Below are 23,529 nucleotides of genomic sequence, written 5' to 3'. Positions count from 1 at the left end.
GTGTGAGGAGGCCTAGAACAGTAGCGCCGATAAACATGTAGGTAGATGAAAAATGTTAAATAGAACGCAACTCTGATGTGTCTTATCTCAGTAATAAACAGTTGCATTTGCTAACTATTGGAATTTACGACATGTTAAAATGTGTCGGTATAATGCAGATGAGGTCAAAAACTGCTTGCCGCATGTTTTCATAAAAAGAAGAACAAAATATTAAGACATCCGTTTTCTGGGTCAGACCTAAAAGACAGACGCCTAAAACGCCGGTGTCAAAGCATTGGTGTGGACAGAATAAAAAAAGACGTGAATCATTCCGCCTTTTGCTTAAAATGACATCAACTGTAAGTCGTTTACCTAACTATTGTTTTGTAGTATTTGATAAATGTTTTATGTATGTATTGAAGCGGGTGTTTAACAAGTTTGAAATGTTTTAATGTTCCTAATGTTAATGTTTAATGCGGTTAAATGAGCACGTAGTATTGTTTCAATTAATTCCATAACAGTACGTACTTCAGCGGTGTGTGATTTCATAATAAAAGCATCTAAATTGTTAACAGACTATTATCTTTTATATTAAAACTTAATAAACCGTTAAGTAACGCGCAGTTGTGTAAGACACGAACCAAAACATTAAGTTATTATGTTATCGGTACTTTTACACATATTTTGTGTACTATCGATTTTAAGAGTGTATGGTTTATCGTTCATGCAGATTATTTTTTAAAGTTGTTAAGCCAAATCGATGAGTTTATAAGACCGGTTTATTCTTTCTACACACTTATACTTCAGACGTGTAGAACATATAGGCTACTCAATATTGGTCGGTCTGACTCGTATCCGACATGAAGGATTGGTGAATGAAATCATGACCACAAACAGGTTAAATGAACAAAAGACGCCTTCACGCTGTTAACTTTATTTGAATGTTTCACTGATATAAAATGACCCCAAGTTGTTAGAAAAGAAGCGTATACTGACATAACTGCGAGATGACGTAAGGATCCGATGAATCGGTTCGTTGAACCGAACTGTGGGAAAGAATCGATTCGCGGAAATGAATCGGCTTCGCGACACTAACAGAGCTCACAAAAAGGGGTTTGTAACATCGCAACCCGGAACTTAATATTCTTCACAAAAAGTGTGGACGTGTGTCTTTTTATATAGGTTATCTGAGCGTGCGTATAATCAGTAGTCCGACTATTTAGAGATCTGTCGCATATGACCATTTTTGGTATCCCCGACGGCCTTGTTTGTAGTCTGAGGTGTATGCTGGGTATTGTAGTTTGTTGGCCTGAAAGACCGCGACATTTGAATGAGGTATTAGTTACACGTGTTCAATTTAACATCTTTGTAAAAACAAAAATAATTGTTAAAACGTATTTAGCCTAAACAAATATATGTATATAAAAAGAATACGATATATTTATGGTAAAACAGACTTGTGTATATGTTGAAATGGTGCACCCGTTGTTGTGTTATTTCGTGAAATAGCTTTAGGATTCGGTTGTGTGTTCTTGAAATCAAATCTTAAGAAAAAGTCAATCAGTCCTGCTGCAGGTGTCTGAATACCCCGTCGGTCTTCATCGTGAAATTATGAACCCATCATGAGCACCATTCTGGAGAACGTGTGTTGTGTTAGACTGTTTGCTTCCCGACCCTCCCCCAAGTTCGTTGTGTTCGCTACCTCTGCATGTCTTCGTCTAATTGAACGTGACCAGTATTTTTAACACTCGTTAGCTCACGTCTATATTTTCTAGTTTCATCATAAACTAGGTAAGCAGGGACTTGTAATAATACGTAGAACATCTGATAAGTTGTTCGTCCAGAGTTTTATCTTACTGCGGTGTTATAATATACATTTTCCAGTTTTAAGTTGTCTAACAAGAGTCTCACTGTGTGTGTGCGAAAGTAAAATACCTCGGACATTTTATCACTGAACGCGTGACAGATGCTGAGGATATTGACAGGCTACGCCATATGATGTATATGCAGGCGAATATACTTTACGTAAGTTTAGTTTCTGTTCAGATGAGGTAAAGGTGTCACTTTTCAAAGCATACTGTACAAAACTTTATACTCATTTTGCGGTGTAACTACAGAGCATCTAGTTTACAAAAGTCATGAGTAGCTTATAATGATGCAAGGAGAATCTTACTACGGAGGCCTAGATGTCATAGTGCAAGTGAAATGTTTGTGAGTGCGAGAGTAATCACTTTTAAAACACTGTTACGAAATCTTATGTATAGTTTTACCTGTCGGCTTAATGCTTCTAAAAATGAGATTATTGTGGGTTTATCAAATATAGGGGTTAGTACTACACGGTATCAGTCAAAGTTGTGGAGACACCGGTATTGCTGTATTTTGTAACTCTTTATGTCTGTGATAGATGCTATGGGTTGTATATGCTGTCTACTGTCTTTTTTAAATCTGGACCTTGAGTATGTAATAAAGTTTGATTGATTGATTGAATACATTTGCTGCAATGGTTGTACTTGTTGTTAGAATGTTTCAAATTGGATCCAGGCTTGTTTTATGATCGTACCCTTGTTTGTCAAACTAGTCTTAAGTGATATTGTTCACATTTTAAACAGATTAAACAGGTTAATGTCCTCTTTCGGCATCTATAGTTGTAATAATGCAAAACATAACACCATTATAGGGTTTCTAGATGATAAAACAAAACTTATGTATGTTGTTGGGAGTTTGTGGGAAAGCCGTGTGCTTGCGTGAGAGAGTTTGAAAGAAAAATGCTTTAGGTTAAAGTTAAGATTTTACTACACACTATAAACATTCTAACTTAGAAACACAACACTATTTTAATTTTTTTATTTCCAACAAACCGGTTGTTCTTTTTTATTGATTAATATGATAGAATCATGCTGAATTTACAAGGATGTGTATTTACACAATAATGTTTCATGTACTCACTGGTTACTGTATACATATTCAAGAGAAATGCGTAACCTCAGTTGTTTTAATCAATCTAAAGTGTTTAGTCCGTCATTATAATATCTTATTATAATAAGAAAAGTCTTTCATACATTCTATTTTCATCTGCCCCCCGGGGGGGGCGGGTCTCTGTTACACAAAAAGCAACTGAGTGTGGTTGTGAATCCTATATGAAAGCTAAAAATGGCCTTTTAAACTATTTTTAACAGTAATATTGAACTTTACACATTTTACACATACGTAACGTGCATCTTAACACATGCTTATTGTTTTATTTCAATTTTGCACATATCATAACTGTACATACATATTTGTCTATATTATATATTGCGTTTTTGCCATTTTGTACATTGTCTATTTGTATATTATTCTTTTATTATCTGTGTCCTGTCCTGTCCTGTGTCCTGGTCAGGTATGTGCAAACATACCTGACTGATAAAGCTCGTTCTGATTCTGATTCTGATTCTGATGTCATCACAAACCATAAGACACAGTTTGGGTGATAAGATGGAGTTATCAAATATTTGATTGTTGCTTATATCTATTATTTGATCAAATCTTAGTGAAATAAAACTATAAAGAGCCAATTGTTTTTATTTTAATAAAATAAAACATTATAGTGTGAAAAAATAAATGCTGCATTTAAACCCCACGGTTAATAATACCGTTTTTAAAGTGAGAAAGAAAGTCTAATCTGTTGTAAAGATTCTGTGAGGCATTTGTAGTACCTTGTTTAGGAATGACTTTTGTTGCGAACAACCTATGACAATTCATTTTCAGTCTAATTCATGAAGAAATTCTCTGTATTCATCACAGGATCGTTTGACTGCTTCTAATCCTTGCTTTAGAGGTTCATGTTTTAGGTTTGAGAGATATAAAAACTACAAATCTTAACTTATTTGTTAAAACAATAGTTATATTGTTGTTTAATCATGCTGCTTTTCATCATCTTGTAGAGATACCCAGTGTGATTCTAAAAGTTCACAAGTTTGTAAAAGGTTTGTATGAGACATCATAAAAGTTTAAATGTTTAAATGTAGGGGATTGTTTGTGTATGTTTGTATTTATGTTTGAGTATTTTCTTCCTAAACTATACCTAACTTTTAACTTAACCAGCTATGTGTCATATAAAAACTTCAAAAGGGGACGCATCCTTTGATAAATGAACAGCTACACCAAAAAAACTCGTTAGATTGCAAATGAGTTGCGTCTCCAGAAACACCTTTAGATGTTTTACAGCAACTCTCGATCTGATACGGACGCGTCGTTAATCATACGTCCAGACACAATGTGTCGTACTCATTTCGTTGTCCCCTGCATGAGACGAAGTATTTACATTTCGTGCTATAATGTAAAAAGTTTAGGCGTCTACGGCTGAAAAATCCAAAGACGTCCGAAACATTTGCTTTCATTCCGGTTTCCGCTCACATACGCGCGTATGAGTTTGAACCGTTATAGCAGGCTAGAAAGTTTAAAGATTGACAAAACCAAAGAGTAAATAAAGGTATTATACTACTAAAATAAAATAAAACAAGACAAACAACCTTTTCCTGTGGCTTAGAGGCGATTTTTATAAGAAACAAAACCTAATTTTTAAAAGTGAAAAAAGTCTGGGTTATATAACACGTCAGAAGTCTTAAACTTGACAAAAATAGAAGAGTAAATAAAGGAATTACTAAATTAAGTGCGAATAACTAAACTAAAGTAAATAAAATAAAATACCCTGTGGCTTAGGTAGGCCTACTGTTTGTTTAAACAGATGCTCATTTAGATGGGTGGGGGTGGACAAAACAGGTGTCCAGTTTGGGTGGGTGGGAGGGTGGGGGTCTTATCTTTATGAGGGGACAATAAATCAAAATTTGGACACAAAGCATACTGGGATCTCTCTATCTAATATGATTTGCTTGGCTAAGAAAACCACCGATAACATTATTTAACATAAAGCACTATTCTTCCAAGAAATACCTTCCAAGCAAAATCAAAACATTTGTATTGCATGCATTATCTCATTGTTGTATTGTGTTTCTGTATATGCACATAATGACACTGAATCCTGTTCTGATAGTGATCAGGTTATTAAATACATAGATCCGTGTTTAGTTTGCGTGTCAGCTGATGCCAGTGTTTTACATTCACTAAAGCGTGTGGTTACTGTGGTGACACTCAGCACAATTGGAGATATAAACACTGTCACAAGTCAAAAGACGGTTGGAGAACATTGCTATTGAGTCAAGTCGAGTCAAGTCAAAGTTTATTTCTATAGCACATTTAAAAGCAACCGAGTTGCGCCAAAGTGCTGTACAACAGAAACAAATACAATACAGCAAATACAGTATATATATATATATATATATATATATATATAAAAACATCATATGAAAATTAAAAACATAAAACAGAATCTAAGCCAAATTGGCAACAGAGCCTTAAGCAGGCATTATTCAAAAGCCAGTGAGAACAAATAAGATTTGAGAGCAGACTTAAAACTAGCTAGTGAAGAAGCGAGTTTCACATTTACAGGCAGACTATTCCAGAGTTTCGGGGCAGTAGCTGAAAAAGCCAGGCCACCCTTGGTTTTACAGCGACAACGAGGGACCGTTAAGAGAAACTGATTACTGGATCTAAGAGCTCTTTGAGGAGAGTAAGCCATCAGAAGGTCACTGATATATTTTGGTGCAAGGCCAGCTAACGCCTTGTACACAAAAACAGCTATTTTAAAATCGATTCTGAACTTTACAGGAAGCCAGTGTAAAGATGCTAAGATAGGAGAAATGTGATCCTTCTTTCTTGTTCCAATAAGAAGCCTCGCTGCAGCATTCTGGACAATTTGTAAATGAGAAATCGCCGTTTGAGGCAGTCCACAATAAAGGGAATTACAGTAGTCCAGGCGAGATATTATGAAAGCATGTATTAAAGTCTCCAAGTCTTTATGAGGCAACAACTGTTTCAACTTAGCAATGGATCTCAGATGGAAAAAGCTGCCCTTTACCACTGTACTAATTTGTTTATCGAAGTTGAGAAACGAATCAAATGTAACCCCGAGATTTCTTACATAAGGCTGAACACTAGCGGAAAGAGACCCTAAATTAAAATCGGATGAAGTTCTAGAGTGACCTAAAATCTAAATTTCACTTTTGCTTTCGTTTAACTGTAGAAAATTATCAGCCATCCAACCTTTTATCTCCTCAAGACAATCGTACAGCACATCCAAAGAGCCAACGCCGTCTGTTTTTGCTGGAAGATAAAACTGTGTATCGTCAGCATAACAGTGGTAGGAGATTTTATATTTCTTAAAAATGGCACCCAAAGGAAGCATGTATAGTGAAAATAGAAGAGGGCCTAAGATGGAACCTTGGGGCACGCCACATGACAAAGGAGCCAATGAAGAAGAAAACCTCCCAATACTCACTGAGAAGGTTCTATCTTTAAGATAAGAGGCCAACCACTGCAGAGCGACACCCTGAATACCCACCAACTTTTCCAGCCGCTGTAACAGAATACTATGATCGATTGTGTCGAATGCCGCACTAAGATCCAACAAAACAAGTACTGCATAAGAACCAGTGTCAAGAACTTGCAGAAGGTCATTGCTGACTTTCAACAATGCAGTTTCAGTGCTGTGTAGTGATCTAAAACTCAACTGGAAAGTGTCTAGAACACTGGACATACTAATGTAGGAATCCAACTGACTGTAGACAACTCTCTCTAACAGTTTTGAGATAAAAGGTAATTTGGAAATAGGCCTGAAATTACTGAAAATAGAATGGTCAAGATGAGGTTTCTTTAGCAGAGGATGAACTATAGCATGTTTAAAACTAGCTGGTACAACTCCACTTTCTAAAGAGTTATTAATGATAGCTGTTACAGCCGGACTCAAGGTTGCAAACACTTCCTTAAGTAGACGAGCTGGAATGACATCAGACTCACAGGTGGACAATTTAACCTTAGAAACAATACCAGCTAGCTGTACAGAGGAAATGGGGTGAAAACAGGTTAACAACTCTGTAGGTGAACAGCTCAATGGAGGATCAAATATTGATGGCTTAATAGAAACTCTGATATCCTGTACTTTATTGTCAAAATTTTTTAAAAAGTTCTCACAGGTCTCCTGAGACGGATCAAGAGACGGGGCAGGTATGGGATTTAGTACCAAATCAAAAGTCTTAAACAGCATCCTCGGCCGGTTCACATTTTCAGTAATAAGTTTAGAAAGAAATTCAGACTTGGCCTCTTTGACTGATTTTTGGTAACTAGCTAAGCATGCTCTTAGACACTGATATGAAACTTGGAGTTTGTCCCTTTTCCATTTTCGCTCTACCTTACGACACTCCTGTCTGTGAGCACGGGTGTTAGCATTTAACCAAGGCTGAGTAATGTTGTTTCTCTTTACTTTCCTTGGCTTAAGGGGAGCAACAGAGTCAATAGAAATGGAGCAGGAATTAGTAAAATCCTCCAACATCTCTTCTGTATTTAATTTGTCAAAAAAGGCGGCATCTGCAAAGTTTGCTAGATAGTGCTCTGAAAATAAACTGGCAGTGAATGGTTGAATAAAACGAGAGTAGCTTACAGACTGAGGGCAAGTATGGTGGAAACACAGACAGATTCAAACACAATTGGCAAATGGTCTGAAAAGGCAGCATCAATTACTCTCAGATTTGTTATTGGGAAGCCATAAGACAACACCAGATCCAATGTGTGTCCCAAATTGTGAGTAGGGCTAGACACAAATTGTGACAGATTCAAGGAATCAATAAGGTGTATAAACTATTTCACCAGGGGTTTGGATGGACAGCAGAGGTGAATATTAAAATCTCCTAGAATCAACAGTCTATCACAGCGAGACACGATATCAGCACGATATCAGAGTGACTATATTGTATCGCAATAGGTAGCACTTTAATGTTAATGTTGAATTGAGAGAGAGAGAGAGAGAGAGAGAGAGAGCCCCAAGAAGAGGGCCCCAACAAAGAAAAAACAGAGCAACAGTGACAATCTTTTTCATCCCTTCCTTGACCATGTGACTAAAAACCAAATGTGATATATTCAAACTGACCAATAAGCAAATTACAGCTTTCTCCACCGTGACAATTAGCAGACCCCCAACATACACACAATCAGCCCTTCTGTGCTTTGAGGTAATCCAAATGGCCTTTTTTCAGAGGTGGTTAAAGAGAAACTTTAAAGAAGTTGCTCTACATTATTAAGCAGGTCACAGTTATTATGCAATATGCAGAGGAAGAAAGATCTTTCTGAGGATGACGATGTCTAGACAAACTAGTGCAATGTCTTGCAAACTGCATGAAAACAACTAATGTTTCACAAAAACTAAATAGATATAGATTTGTGATGATTTAAAACACAGAAGAACTTGGTCAGACATATTACGAAAACTTTCTGTCAGACAAATCAATGGTGTTGAAAGGCCAGCTACATAAAAGCCACTGTTGAGCAGCACACTTTTCACTGATTTCACAATACAAACCTTTACAAAGTAGCTTTACAAAAAAACAACAACATATATTATATTTAGGAGTATGTTATTAGTGATACAGTGAAAATCATGCAGTTAGTTAAATTACATGTAATCAAACAGACGGTGAACTATATTAACTGCAAGGATTATAGGTTGTGATTAAATTTACAGCAAAATTTGGTAGTTTTGTATGTTGTCAGAGGTTTGGCATCATCTGAGGACCTCTGGGGGGTCGGCATCATCTCTTCTCAGGTCTTCGTGAGGGTCAGATCAGGATTGACACACTGAAGGGGCCGACAGTTTATTTTTTATTATTTATTTATTTTTTGCCAAGGACCATCACGAGCAGCGAGTCGCCAATTGGTTTGTCTGCTGTATTAACAGCGTAAACCACCAAATCACAATGCGCTATAGACGGAGCCATGAAGTGTTTTGCTCCGCCTATATAAAGAACGCTTCACCTCAACTTCTTCCTCGTCGGCTTTTCCCACGTTTTCACAGCAGCTTTATCAAGAACAGAGCTGTGTCCGAAATCGCTCACTCGTTCACTCATTCACTGATCCTATATAGTGTAAGGCAGTTGAGTGGACTATATCAGAAGGAGTGAACGAAATGAAGTGAACGGATTCGGACGGTGACGTGTATACACTGCGCGTGAGACTTGGCTGTTGCAAAAACATCTTATGTAGCCTACTTTTATATTTTAGAAAATAATATTAATAGTAATAACACTTAAAATGACTTTATATTGTAATCAGCTTTGTGGTTTCATTGATGGTATATTATTAATCTGTTTTGTAATGCTTATAGCCTATGTTCATAATCATTAAATACTATTAAAATACTGTCAAGAAAAATAAGCTCACTACATGTTCATCATTTTATGTATTTATTGTTTGGAGTCAGGGCCGTAGCTAGAGGATTGGGGGCCCCCTGAAAAAATATTGATGTGGGCCCCCCGCATACACACATATCATATACTGTACAATATACAAGCATGGAGGCCCACATATATCCTAATAGGTGTTTCTTACAAAATAACAAAACAGTTAGCAAATAAATGCATATAAAGGTTTTTTACTGAAGCTAATGCCTAATGCCTTTGCGCCTGAATAGCGAGCCAGACTACTACCATCTGACCAAGTTTCAGCTCTCTAACTCTTACGATTTGGGCTGCACGATCAGTTTTAGCGCGGAATAATAATAATAATAATAATAATAAATCCTAACAAATACAATGGTAATCTGATTTTCTTTTCCCCGACATTGTCAGTCAGCATGTACATTAGGGTCGTTCTTGAACGATTCGTTCTTTTTGAACAAATCTTTAATGTGACTCGGGAAGAACGAGTCATCTCGGAGAGTGATTCGTTCAGTCACGCATGCGCAACATCCTATAGGTTCTGCACTGAATTAGTTCACCTGTTTTGAGTCGTTCGTTCATCACGTGACAGCCCCATAAGCGTAACCTATGCAGTAACTGTAAGAGTAAATAATAATCATAATAATAATAATAATAATAACTATGCACCCGTTTGCAAGGAAGCTTGTAAATTAACTAATTTATGTGTCCAATGCTGTCACATCACTTGACAAAAGAGCGAGCGACTCGAAAGACTCGAGATGAACTAATCAATTCTCTTTCCGGCTCTGACTGCATAGGTTTAGCCATAGACGTAAATCCCGGGGGGGACGGGGGGGACAGGACCCCCCCATCTGAGGGTTGTCCCCCCTAAAAATATCATTACAAGCGACTCTGTGTATTAAAAATAATATAATGGACATGTACTTAAAATAACTGTGTGAGTAATAAAACTAAATAAACGCAAAAAAAAACGTTTTAAATTCAGAAATATTTTGATTCCCCACCCTTTCCTCACAGTGGTTTGGTCCACTGCCTGCTTTCCTCTTTTACCGATACACACACACGAGTCCGGTCACTCCGGTGGGAGAGCAAGTTCCTCAGTAACAGTTAGTTATGTGTAAGTAACTTAGGCTGTCGAGGCTATTTTATTCTCTTTAAACATCGGGTGAAATGATTATTTATCTTTAATACAGATGATGCTGGATCATTAATAAATTAGTCATGACAAAACAATTATGATATCCCATGTTTTTTCTATGAGCGATTATAAGGTTAACAAGCTTAATACCGTAGCTTGTCACCCGCTACAACTAACACGGCGATAAGCCTGTGTGTGAACTGATATTAGGCTAATATTGTAGACCTACCGATGTGTTGGGTTTTGCTCAATATGGGCTTAATGCGGTTGAATATCTAAAGAGACATACTCGGTTTCAGACCTAAAATACCATGGATGACGCAAAATAATAATTATAATATGACCGTGTGGTGAACCATATGAACCAAACTCATATTTAAACACGGTCTCTATGCTGTGTACACAGCCAAGTACAATTTTGGCTGTATTATTTGTGTCCCCTTCAAAAATTGCTCTTGAGAAATTTTATGTTTATTGTCCCCACCTACCGTTAAATGAAATTTACGCCCCTGGGTTTAGCTTATGAGGCTGTCACGTGATGAACGAACGACTCAAACCTGAAGACTTGTCAGATAAGAGGTGAGCTAATAATAGACAGACCCAGGTAAACAATGAATTAATCTTTTATGTTTCTTATAGCATTAGTTTTGTATTGTTTGTAGTGTGATCAACGTTTGCATAAGTAGTAGATGTGTTAGGGAAGTAGCATGTAACATTTTAATTATATGTTGCTAAAATGAACGAAATGAACGAAATCACTCGAAAAAAAGATTAGTTCATTTTGCTGAATGAGACTCAAAGGTCGAGTCAGTAAAATGATCCGAACTTCCCATCACTAATGTACATCGCTAACTTCATCTGACATCTCAACTCTGATTGGTCGTCTTTTACGATTTTAGTAAAAAGTGTAAAAAATAAATAAATAAAAATAAAACACTGCTGACAGGTGCCATTACATTTAAACATTTTATTGGGTCTTAAAGTGTACAATCAGTATACAATGAAACACAATACTCTGTAAATACAGAGAATATCGAAGCAGATTTGAACAAAATAAAACATTTTCAGTATGAATATGTTCACTACATATTAACATATATACATATATAACACTTGCAGTACAGAACTGTTAAGGCAGCATCATATTGACAGCCTCATTTTCCTTTAACTTCAGCTAAAAATGTTCCCGTTTCCTTTTTTCTTCTTGTTTAGCGCGAAAGCTCGTGTAATTGCTGTCAGTGCACCAAGCTGCACATCTGCTACTTCAGCACGATCATCAGCAGTTACTGATTTATAACATGGGACAGGGCTCACAACCTCATGAGCGTCTGAACCCAGGCCATGTTCACCTGACATAAGGCAGCTTGGGATCTTTTTTCTAAAGATAATTAGAAAGAAAAGTAAACCCAGTATTATGGTTAAAAGAATGACAACCAGGATCCAAAGCCACGATTTCTCGACACGGTCTGGTCTGGTTTCTTGATTTTCTTGATCAGTGGTTTTGTTTCCTTTTTCTGTTGTTGTTTCTGCAACAAACAAGTCTGAGAGAAAACAATATTACTGCACTGTGATGAAGACGACAGATCCATATCATTTATATACAGCAGCTTTCAGACTGAAACATCACTTGTGAGCTAATATTGGATCAATCATTTAGTCTATTTAGATTTTAAAGCATAAAACTTTAGATTAAAAACATCATGCAGCTATTTTCACTCACCGTTGATGATCACCTCTACAGTCTCCTGTTCATCTGAGGGGGTGATGAGGCAGATGTATTTTCCAGCATCAGCGTGAGTGAGACCAGAGTTTGATGGAGAAGTTTCCTCTCACATACTCTTCAGGGAAAGTTTCAGCTCTGTTCTTGTACCATTGGCCCTGATTCTCTAGTGAATCTGCACCCTTGATTATATCAAACACAATCTTGCTGCCATTGTGTCTCCAAAACACATCAATGTCTTGAAGTTTAAGATCATGTTCAGCTGAAGAACACGGCAGGACAACAGAACCACCGAAAACAGCCTCTACTGTGACCTGCAGACTCACTGAAATCACACAAACTGTAATTATTAACACATAATCTCACATTTATACATGCTGCATGAATTTACCTGTCAAATGTAGTTTGTTTTGTGCTCACCTTTGTTTATCAGCACTGCAAATATACAGACGAAGCTGCAACTGCAGGAAAAGAAGAAGAAGAAAAAACAAGCGGTAGATCATGACACTTGGTTGTCAGTTAAAAAACATAAAAATATATAATCCTAAAATATAATATAAAAATAATACAATGTAATAATATGGTATATGATAGTGTAATTCATATCACTTTCACAATATTCTGTCATTTTATGTCTCTATCTTTAACTGAAATTTGAAACAAAATATTGTAAAACACCCATCTTACCCTACAGACAAAACATTAAATACCTTGAACAGACCATAAGACTAGACAAATCAAATCACAATCAATTAAAAGAAAATGAGGCTGTCAATATGATGCTGCCTCAACAGTTCTGTACTGCAAGTGTTATATATGTATATATGTTAATATGTAGTGAACATATTCATACTGAAAATGTTTTATTTTGTTCAAATCTGCTTCGATATTCTCTGTATTTACAGAGTATTGTGTTTCATTGTATACTGATTGTACACTTTAAGACCCAATAAAATGTTTAAATGTAATGGCACCTGTCAGCAGTGTTTTATTTTTATTTATTTATTTTTTACACTTTTTACTAAAATCGTATTACATTTAATGATTTAGTAGACATTTTCTGTTTCTGCCACGCAGGGCTGGACTGGGACAAAAAAATCGGCCTTGACGTGTTGACGTCAACACTACCATGTGAACGATATGAAACACGCACCAGATATTGTTAATCGTACTTAAATTTACTTTCGTTTATCCAAGACAGCTGAGACAGAAGTTGACTTTCACAAGCTTTTCATCACACGTAGAAAACTCTTGAACATCTACTTAATCTTCATCATTAGTTATACTGAACAAGTCTTTTTTATATTTTCTTTTATTTTCTTGAATGTACGTTTATAACACTATACTTTCTGTTATTTTACTTTGAAACTAAATTTCAGAAAATATAGTTAAGGCTGCTGTGTGGGGGTTTCTAATACAACAGCTGAGGAAATTATGGCAAATTTGACATTTTTCTCTCTTCTGACCAACATAATCACGGGCTCTATATCTTTTCAGCAGGTAGCTATAGGCATCCTTAACATGTTTTCATATTAGTAAAATGAAAAGGATTAAACAAAATAATAAGTACATTTAATCAGTTGTACTTACATGAATCACGAGAGTCCAGCTTTTTAGTCAAATTTTCGTATTTTTGATCCTTGAGTGAATCATTTCAATGAATGATGTTTTATATGTTCCCGCTGTCACTGAGTCTTGATACATTATCGTGTTCTGACTTCAGTTTTTTTGTAACTGAAAGAGCAGGACAAGATCGCAGAGCTGAAAACGAGTGAATACACTCTGGATTTTCCAGGAAATACATTTCAAATTTTGTTGCTTGATATTTACAACACCAACAGATGCAGTTTATCAAACAAAAAACATATGTAAAGATACCTGCATTTAGATTTTTATTTTTTTTTATCTGCCTCACAGTTCCTCTCTCTCATCTTCATCTTCATCCTGACAGACTGCGTGAATGCTGTGAAGTGACCGTAATAATCTTCATCAACCTGATGGGAGGAGAGTGGTTCTTTAGTTGTCAGATGGGCAGGTGAGAGAGATCATGTGTTTAGTGAGAAACAAATGACAGCAGCTTCCTTTGAGGTTCAGTGAATCTGAACTCCCTAAGAATTAAGAAAATATTAATAATAGCATTACACACTCAGACAGATAAACATAGATCTCTCTGTACATTACGGCTCTGTACAATGTGAGGTTTTCCAAATTGTGTCTCCCACACATTCCGGCTGTCATTGTGTTTACAATATAATGTCATGAGTTGACTTCAGTTTGTCACTGTAAGAGCGACAAGAATGCAGAGTGTCCAATTTTACATACCCTCATTTGTGACATAGGCTACATGAACTTGCCTTTCAAATGGTTTTCATCAATGAAAACAAACAGTTGACAACAACAGTTTTTTTGTTTGTTTGTTTTCATCCTTGCAACCTTGTGACAGTCATGTGAACAAGAAGTAAACATAATGGAATTGTTTGGCTGAGACATTTATGAGAAACGCTGCTTTGCATGCAAATGTCTACTAAATGAATAAATAAATGTGATATATGATTTTAGTAAAGAGTGTAAAAAAGAAAAAAAAAACTCTGACAGATGCCATTTCATTTAAACATTTTATTGGGTCTTAAAGTTTACATCAGTATAAAATGAAACACAATGCTATGTAAATACCTGAGAATATTGAAATAGATTTTAACAAAATAAAAAGTTTTCAGCATGAATATGTTGACTAACATATGGTCCAATACAAAATATGTCTAATTGAAATGCACAAACACTTGCAGTACAAAACTGTTAAGGCAGCAATATATTGTACGGCTCATTTTACTTCAACTTCAGCCAAAAAAATGTTCTTGTTTCCATGTTTCAAGACCTCATCTGTTATTCAATAAGAAGTGCATAAGGCAAGAATATAACAACACAAGTGTATTTTGCAGCAGAACGCTGTAAAGAATTCAGCTAAATGCAACTTTCCAAAGTGGAGAGGCAAGGCAACATTTATTAATATAGCACTTTTCATATTCACTGGTGTTTAAAAGCACTTTACATAAAAGTGATAAAAAGTCATCAAACAGTACAAAACATAAAAATAGTTATTAAAGCTACAATATGTAACTTTTGATAATAATTTACAGCATAGCACTTGGAGAAACATTAAAGTTTGATAATTATGCGTTGTGCTTTAGCTCCGTTATTATCGTGGATGAATCTTGAGCTGCATCACTGAGCCACAGAAGCCCATTTACACCATACACAAAAACTAAATAAAAAGCTTTCATATCACAATTATGACAAAGTCGAAATTGACAAAAAAAAAAAAAAAAAAAAGGTCAAAAGTATGACATACATTTGCAAAAATTAGAGTTTGACGGTGTTTTCAGTATTAAGACTAGATCAGCTCTTACTTCTCATAGCTTAATTTCTTTTTATCTCAATTTGGATTATATATTACTTTTTACCTCACAGTTTCAACTATTTAATCTCATAATTATAATTTACCAAAGCATGATTTTTATTTTTTTTTTTATGTGGTGGAAATGGGCCTACACATATTGAGCCTTTGGTTACAGGTGATCCTTTATCAGTGCGAATGACACTAATGACATCAAAACATCAAACAATCCAAAAAAATAAATAAATCTATGAATAACAAATGAAAGACAAATATATATATAAATGTTATGAACAGGTATAAGTACCAGCGTCAGTGTTGTTTTGACTAACAGTAGGCTATTTAAAGGCAAGAAGATCAGCGTAGTACTGGCAATATTACCAACATACACACTGATTTGTGAACCTTGTCAAATGTGATGTTATGCAAATGAAGCATATTTCTAGAAAGTTAAACAATATGGATTCTTGTTTTACTACGGGTACTGCATGTCATTTTGTTTGAAAACTCTTTTCGGTTCAAGGTTCATTTATTGTGGCTTCAAGCTACTATGATAGTCAACTGCATATATTGATAGCCTGACCTTCTTGTCATAACTTACAGATATGAAAAATAATGGCTCAGTATTCAGTTTCTCAACAAAATTCATCCCAACAACTGTGAAACAATTATTGTAGGCTCTCTATAGCAACTTAATGAGTAGAGTACCTTGCGAGCTTACAATCATTTTTAAAAATGCTGAGAAATTTTGGGAATCTGTTTGAATTTGCCCAAAATCATATATGACCAAGTCAGTCCAAACTGCTAGCTAGCCTTAAAGTGTGGACATAAGGAAAATACAGTAACACACTCACTGCGGCAGCAACAATAAAAGCACCAACTTCATGTAATTGCTGCAGGAGCACCAAGCTGCACATCTGTGTCATTCACCTGCTTTAGCTGCTTCATCACGATCATCAGCAGTTACTGATTTATAACGTGGGACAGGGCTCACAACCTCATGAGCGTCTGAACCCAGGCCATGTTCACCTGACATAAGGCAGCTTGGGATCTTTTTTCTAAAGATAATTAGAAAGAAAAGTAAACCCAGTATTATGGTTAATAGAATGGCAACCGGGATCCAAAGCCACAATTTCTCGACACTTTCTGGTCTGGTTTCTTGATTTTCTTGATCAGTGGTTTTGTTTCCTTTTTCTGTTGTTGTTTCTGCAACAAACAAGTCTGAGAGAAAACAATATTACTGCACTGTGATGAAGACGACAGATCCATATCATTTATATACAGCAGCTTTCAAGACTGAAACATCAATCATACATCTACCACTATAGATTTTAATTCACAGACCTTTATTTAGATTAAAAACATCATGCAGCTATTTTCACTCACTGTTGATGATCAGCTCTACTGTCTCCTGTTCATCTGAGGGTGTGATGAGGCAGATATATTCTCCTGCATCAGCGTGAGTGAGACCAGAGAGTTTGATGGAGAAGTTTCTTCGTTCATACTCCTCAGGGAATGTTTTGGTTCTGTTCTTGTACCGTAGGTCCTGTGTCTCTAGTGAATTACTGTGTGGAATTAAATCACATACATTTTTGCTGCCATTGTGTCTCCAGCTCACATCAACGTCTTGAAGTTTAAGATCATGTTCAGCTGAAGAACACGGCAGGACAACAGAACCACCGATAACAGCCTCTACTGTGACCTGCAGACACACTGAAATGAGAAAAGCTTTAGAAAAGAAAGTCTGTGGCATGAGTTTATAGTAAGTGCAGCCAGTGATTTCTGAGAAACACTACTGATAAATGCAATCAACACCAAAACAAACGATTTTGAGAATATTTTCCATCTGTCTGCTCTGTGCGTCTGAAAAAAAATATTGTTTGCACTACCACACTCTTGCAGCCAATCAGCAATAACGGGTGTTTACATTCATGACGGAGAGGAGAGAGAATCTGAATAAATGTGAGATTTGTAGAACGAGAGACGGCTGAGACATTACCAAAGAGAAAACAGTCAGATGAATATCACTGGAAAAAGAGAGGTTACAATCAGGCAAAAGCTGAACACGTGTTAATATTAGAAAAGTTTTTCAGCGTTGAAGAGGCATTGTTTAGGAAGGCGGATGCAGAGGTTGCTTTGTTTCTGCTTGACACATGAGTAACACTGGTTTTGCTTTGTTTCACAGAATCACGATATGCTGTTGTTGTAATGTTAGATATAGAGAATGAGGATGTGTCAACACAGTGCAATGCATTCTGGGAATTTCATCATGTTATCATCAATTACCATAGTCCTTCTCACTGCTCACGCTAGACAGCTGAAAGAGCAGAGGTATTTCTTGCTGAGATTCATAAAAGCTATGGCAATTGATGATACAGTAAGCTTTAACCATTCCAACGCGATCTTAAATAGAATAATATAAACATAAAATATTATAAAATGCATGTCTGCATTCCCTACAGAACTCGGATGAGAATGAAACTCAGTAAGGTAAACAACTTAAAATGTGACTTTCTAATAGATCTCTGTAGATAATATTATAAATATAAACTGATTTGCATTAAACTGCAAGTACACACAAATAAAGTAGAAAATCAAGTTATTTATTTGTATAGCATCTACAATACACACCGTTTCATAGCAGCTTTGTGGTAAGTTATTCTGTTACCTCTATAATGGCTTAATACTTTAACATCGAGCAGTTTTAGGACTGGGCAATATGACAATGACAATATATAACAATGATAAATGATTCACCATTTGAGATCTAGCTATATTGTATTTATTCTTCCCTTAAGAAATTTAACAAATAGGGTCCCACTTTATATTAGGTGGCCTTAACTACTATGTACTTAAATCAAAAAAATAAGTACAATGTACTTGTTGTGTTCATATTGTATTGCAAAACACTATTGGTGCTATTGAGGTGGGATACGGGTAAGGTTAGGGACAGGTTTGGTGGTATGGGTAGGTTTAAGGGTGGGCTAAGGTTTAAGGGATGGGTCAACAGTGTAATTATAAATGTAATTACAGAAATTAATTACAGATGTAATTAAATAAGTATTTAAAAATATATAATTACAATGTAAAAACATGTATGTACACAATAAGTGCATTATATCAAATTATTAATTAAAATGTAAGTACATCGTAGTTAAGGCCACCTAATATAAAGTGGGACCTACAAATAAAACCAAAAGTACACTGTTAGTTAAACTATGGTCATCACAAATTAACCATTGTTTTGCTACATTAAACATAGTTTAACCATGGTATTTTTAGTAAAACTGTGGTTACAAATGGTAGTCATTACGGCAAAAATATGGTTACTGAATGTTTACTATAATTAAACGATGGTTAATTTTCATAAGGGCTTTAGAAGTCATATCAGTACCACTTTTGTGAAGGAGACTGAATACTATGTGATGAATATTTGCAGCGTCTCAGACACACAAGTGAGCGTTTCTTTTTTATTTAAAGACGTTTACATATTAGTCCGTTTTATTCTAAGTGTACGTAAGCTGTTTTCCAAAAATGTTTCATATGAAACGGTAGGCTTTTTCTGGGGTGATTTGTATTTGTTTACACTGAACATGTGTGTGCTCCTGAGCGTGTCTTAAAAATGGCAATCTTCTCTTTATTTTTTAGCTTCTCTTTTTGTGATTTTTGTAATTATGCAAACAATGTTTGTGCTGCATGTTCATGAATTTAGGGGCAGTACAGTGAAGGGAGGGGTGTGTTTGTTTAAGTCATTACAAGTATCAGCAGTGTTTCTCAGAAATCACTTACTGCATCTTTAAGTGTGTTGTTCAGATCCTTACCTTTATTGATCAGCACTGCAAATACACAGATGAAGCTGCAGCTGTAGGAACAGAAAGACGCAAGATCCTATTAAATACTGTGACTCAACGGGGTTTATTTCAACATAACACAAATAAGATAAGATAATACAAATATAGCACACCAGATGACAATGCTAAATGCTAATGCTAATGGCAAATTACTAAATAAAAATAAGTTTAGCTATTCCCCTCACAGATAAACCTGATAATCATAAATCAGCCACTTTATGTTTAATGTATTAATGATGTTAAAGTTTTCTTAACTAAAAGGTTTCCCTTTTAAGTGTAGTTTCAGTAAAGCTTGTGCAAACCACAACACAACAGAATCAAACCAAAATACAAAGACGTGTTTGTCCACATAGCGTTTCATTCTGAACTCATCAATCATACCTGATCTTCATGGTGCCCCAATATTATCAATATGTTTTATTTTAATATATTGCATTTAAATATGTCTTAAATTAATATTAAATACTGTTTTTTTTTCTCAGATTACAGAGTATCGTAAACTCTTCCGCTTCAGTATGCCATGCGTGCTACGGATGTCATCAGACGTAATGACGTCAACAGTAACCATGTGAACGATATGAAGCGCGCACCAGATATTTGTTAAACGAATTCAGATTTACTTCAGTATATTCAAGACTCCTGAGACAGAAGGTGACTTTCAAAAGCTTTTCATCGCATATAGCCAACTCTTGATCTTTTACTCAATCTTCAGCATTAGTTATACTGAACAAGTCTCTGCCGTCCGTCACTGTCTGCAATCATATCTCTGTCATGTCTGGACTTCAGTTCATCAAAAAGCATAGTTTTGCTTCTCATCTTCATTTGTTAGACTACAAAATATTGCACCAGTTTCACTGTAAAATTACGGACCCTTTTCACAGACGTGTTTCATCAAGCAAATATTTTTTTTATATATTTTCATTTTTTTTAGGTAGGCTAACGTTACATAACACTTTGTGATATAGCCTAGCCTATTACTTTGGATTTACCGGTAAGTTTCAGAAAAAAATAAAATAATAAAATAATAAATAAATAAATAAATAGAAATAGAAATAGAAAAAATGAAAAAAAAAAGTTAACAGCTGCTGATTCTAATAAGGGCTGAGGAAACGGCTGTTAGCTCGATTGCAGAATAGCATCCTTAAATGTTTTCATTTTAGTGCAATGAAAAGGATTAAACAAAATAATGAGTAAATTTAATCAATAACTTACATGAGTGTGAAAGTGAAGCTTCCTTTCGTAAACTCCTCTGGAAAATGTTGTATTTTTGATCCTCAAGTGAATCATTTCTCTTAATGATGTTTTATATATTCCTGCCATCATTGAGTCTTAATACATTATCGTGTTTTGACTTTGTTTGAGAACTGAAAACCTGGATTTTCCATGACATGCCTTTCAAATTTTGCTTTTTATCAACTCACACAGATATGCTATAGATAACCTATCTGCACTGAAGTTTTTTTTTTTTTTTAATTGGTTTCTGTATCTGAGCTCAGTCGAGAAAGATCTGCCTCATAGTTCCTCTCTCTTGTCTTCATCCTGACAGACTGAACAAGTGCTATAGACTGTAATATTCCGTGTCTGATGGGAGGAGAGACTTCAGTGGTTAGTTGTCAGATGGGTGGGTGAGAGAGATCATGTGTTTAGTGAGAAACAAATGACAGCAGCTTCCTTTGAGGTTCAGTGCATCTTAATAAACAAAATATGAATTAAACAAAATATTAATAATAATAATAATATTAAACAAAAATAAAAGTTATCTCTGTAGCTGCATTATGAAGTTTTCTAAATTGTGTCTCCCACACATTCCTGCAAGTATCACATCGAAACAACTGGGAACGTGGTGGTTTTAAATAAAAATAATAATTCATACTTCTGTTCTGACTCATTTCTTTTCTTGAAAAATTGGTGAAAGACTGAAATGTGAGGTTTATTATTTTAGATATATATTTTTGTTTGTTTGTTTTTGTGAAAACCTGTATGTCAGCTGTAATGAAATCATGTTTTTACAGTCATTTTAGTTTAATATGTTACTATAGACATTGCCCTACCCTGCTCATATGGTATTCATTTTTATTTTTAAATACATTTTTGCAGCTCTTAAAAAAGGTCTTTAAAAGTTTCAATTTGATTTAAAAAATCCTGTAGACAGATGTAGCTTTGCACACTGCCAGCATCTAGAATGATTTTGATCAGCATTTTAGTGTTCATAAGAGAGGGCTCTCTCAAATTGTTATATTTTACAGTTTGTCAGCTGACAGCTGTCCAATTGCTGTGAAAAGACTGTAATATCCTCAATCTGCTGAGAGGAGAGACTCAGGAGGATTGTTATCAGACCAGATGACTGTTGTGTCTTTGATTTTGATTTTTTTTTTTTTTTTTTATCATCAAAGAAAGAACATGCAAGGAATGCAGAGATTCCAGTAACATCCTCATTCATACAGAGGAATTAGAAAAATCTTCTTAAAGTGAAAGAAAACAAAAGTCCCAAACATAAGCCTTATCATGGATTTGCCTTTTAAACCCTTACTTTTAAGCAAACAGATGGTTGTGTTTTGCCTTGTTTTCATTCAGTTGAATTCTTCTGAACTTTTGTTCATTGTTATGATGTTATATGACGGCATGTTAATATTTTCCTTCGGTTTGGCATATTATTAGTCAAAGAATTGTCTTGAATGGAAAAGCAGAGCCTTTTGTATTTTATATTACAGCGTTGTATTATGTTTTTGTTATATGATATTATGGACAGCTATACTGATATTATGTGTGTGTGTTTGTGTGTGTACTGGTTTTTGTGGTTTACAGGGACAAAATTTGTATAATGACATGCGTATGACAGAGGTATTACAGTTTGAAGGTGGTTTATGAGGACACTGCCTATGTCCCCGTAAATCAAAAGGCTTAAAAAACATACTAAATGGTGTTTTTTTTATTTTTTTTATCTAAAAATGCAGACAGTTTCCTGTAAGGGGTAGGTTTAGGTGTAGGGTTGGTGTAGGGCAATAGCACATACAGTTTGTGCGGTATAAAAACCATTACGCCTATGGAGAGTCCCCTTAAACCACTAAAACAAACATGTGTGTGAGTGTGTGTGTGTGTGTGTGTGTGTGTGTGTGTGTGTGTGTGTGTGTGTGTGCCTTCTTCACCAGGATGTTTGTCATATACACTCCCACAAATAAAAGGAGCCCAGCCCTGTGTATCAATGATGTTCTCAAAATATGACTGGGGCCCTAGCGGCCCTTAAAGAGTTCAGATGCACTGCCTTAAGAACTTCAGCTTCTGCTTTTCTTTTTACAGTCTTGTAAGCTTCAAATATAATTAATACTTTATATATAATTAATAAATACTCCAATAGAAAGGTTAAGGTCAATGTTTATGTGGCCAAACCGCAGCAAAACATCATACTCATACTATACATACTATACATAGTGTAGTTTTCATCTAAACTGGGTGAATACTTACTAGAGATACTGTTCAAAATAAACTAATAAAATAATAAATAAACTTTTAAATAAACTGCATATTCAGAGTCTACAGTGATTTATTTATTTTAACCACAAACCATGAGGAAAAGTACACCGAAAAGGAAAAAAAACATTTAGAAAGATCCAAACAATTCTGACAGTCTTCACATTTGATTTTTAAAGTCTTGAACATATACAAAGAGATGTCTTTACATCCTCTGCACATACCTGAAAGCTCTGAGAAATACTGAAAAATATATTTTAAGCATATTCAAGTGACAGTTCTTGCAAATAAACATTATTTTCAGTATGAATATGTTTTGATATTTGCTCCACAAGGTAAGGCAGCAACATATTGATCTGCTCAGTCTGTTGAACTATGGCAAAAAGGTTCATTCTCTTTCTGTTATGACAAAATAAGCAGCCCACATTTCTCTCTGTAAAACATAAAGAGCATAACAACACAAAACAGTGTCTCCTGCACCAGAAAGAGTCGAACTAATTCAGCTCAAATTAACTTTTTAACCTCAGGCAAGTATATTTATACATGGTATAAGATGGTAATTAATTATAATGGTAATTAAAGAAATGTGAGAAAGGTTCTGTAGTAAATGATTGTTGGGAATTTCTTCACACAATCCCAGTTTCATCACACATCCAGCTCATATCAGATGTCTT

The 23,529-nt window shown here is 35.3% G+C and overlaps 1 protein-coding gene and 1 long non-coding RNA gene across 2 annotated transcripts; both read right to left on the bottom strand.

Moving 5' to 3' along the window:
• Positions 1 to 11,454: 11,454 nt before the first annotated feature.
• Positions 11,455 to 12,607, bottom strand: LOC131530548 (uncharacterized). The gene is made up of 3 exons (XR_009268418.1): positions 12,563 to 12,607; positions 12,143 to 12,467; positions 11,455 to 11,963 (listed from the first exon to the last, which is right to left on the bottom strand). It is a non-coding gene; the product is annotated as an uncharacterized LOC131530548 (long non-coding RNA).
• A 2,717-nt stretch (positions 12,608 to 15,324) lies between these two features.
• LOC131530540 (uncharacterized) lies at positions 15,325 to 19,862 on the bottom strand. Its single transcript, XM_058760869.1, has 4 exons — positions 19,769 to 19,862; positions 19,358 to 19,398; positions 16,923 to 17,249; positions 15,325 to 16,757 (listed from the first exon to the last, which is right to left on the bottom strand). The coding sequence occupies exons 1-4, from the start codon at positions 19,777 to 19,779 to the stop codon at positions 16,459 to 16,461; spliced, it is 678 nt and encodes a 225-aa protein (XP_058616852.1). The 5' UTR covers positions 19,780 to 19,862; the 3' UTR covers positions 15,325 to 16,458.
• Between the last annotated feature and the right edge of the window lie 3,667 nt (positions 19,863 to 23,529).

The sequence above is a fragment of the Onychostoma macrolepis genome, chromosome 22 (genome assembly GCF_012432095.1).
Source record: "Onychostoma macrolepis isolate SWU-2019 chromosome 22, ASM1243209v1, whole genome shotgun sequence".
Classification (NCBI taxonomy): domain Eukaryota; kingdom Metazoa; phylum Chordata; class Actinopteri; order Cypriniformes; family Cyprinidae; genus Onychostoma; species Onychostoma macrolepis.
Note: the sequence above shows the minus strand (reverse complement) of the source record. Positions and strands in the feature narration are given on the sequence as shown.

Excerpts from the sequence above, each read along its gene's own strand:
- LOC131530540 (XM_058760869.1), bottom strand. Across the intron at positions 17,250-19,357 it reads TGCAGTGCTGATCAATAAAG|TGTGTCTGCAGGTCACAGTA; the intron begins GTAAGGATCTGA and ends TTCTCATTTCAG. Across the intron at positions 16,758-16,922 it reads AGTAGAGCTGATCATCAACA|ACTTGTTTGTTGCAGAAACA; the intron begins GTGAGTGAAAAT and ends GTTTTCTCTCAG.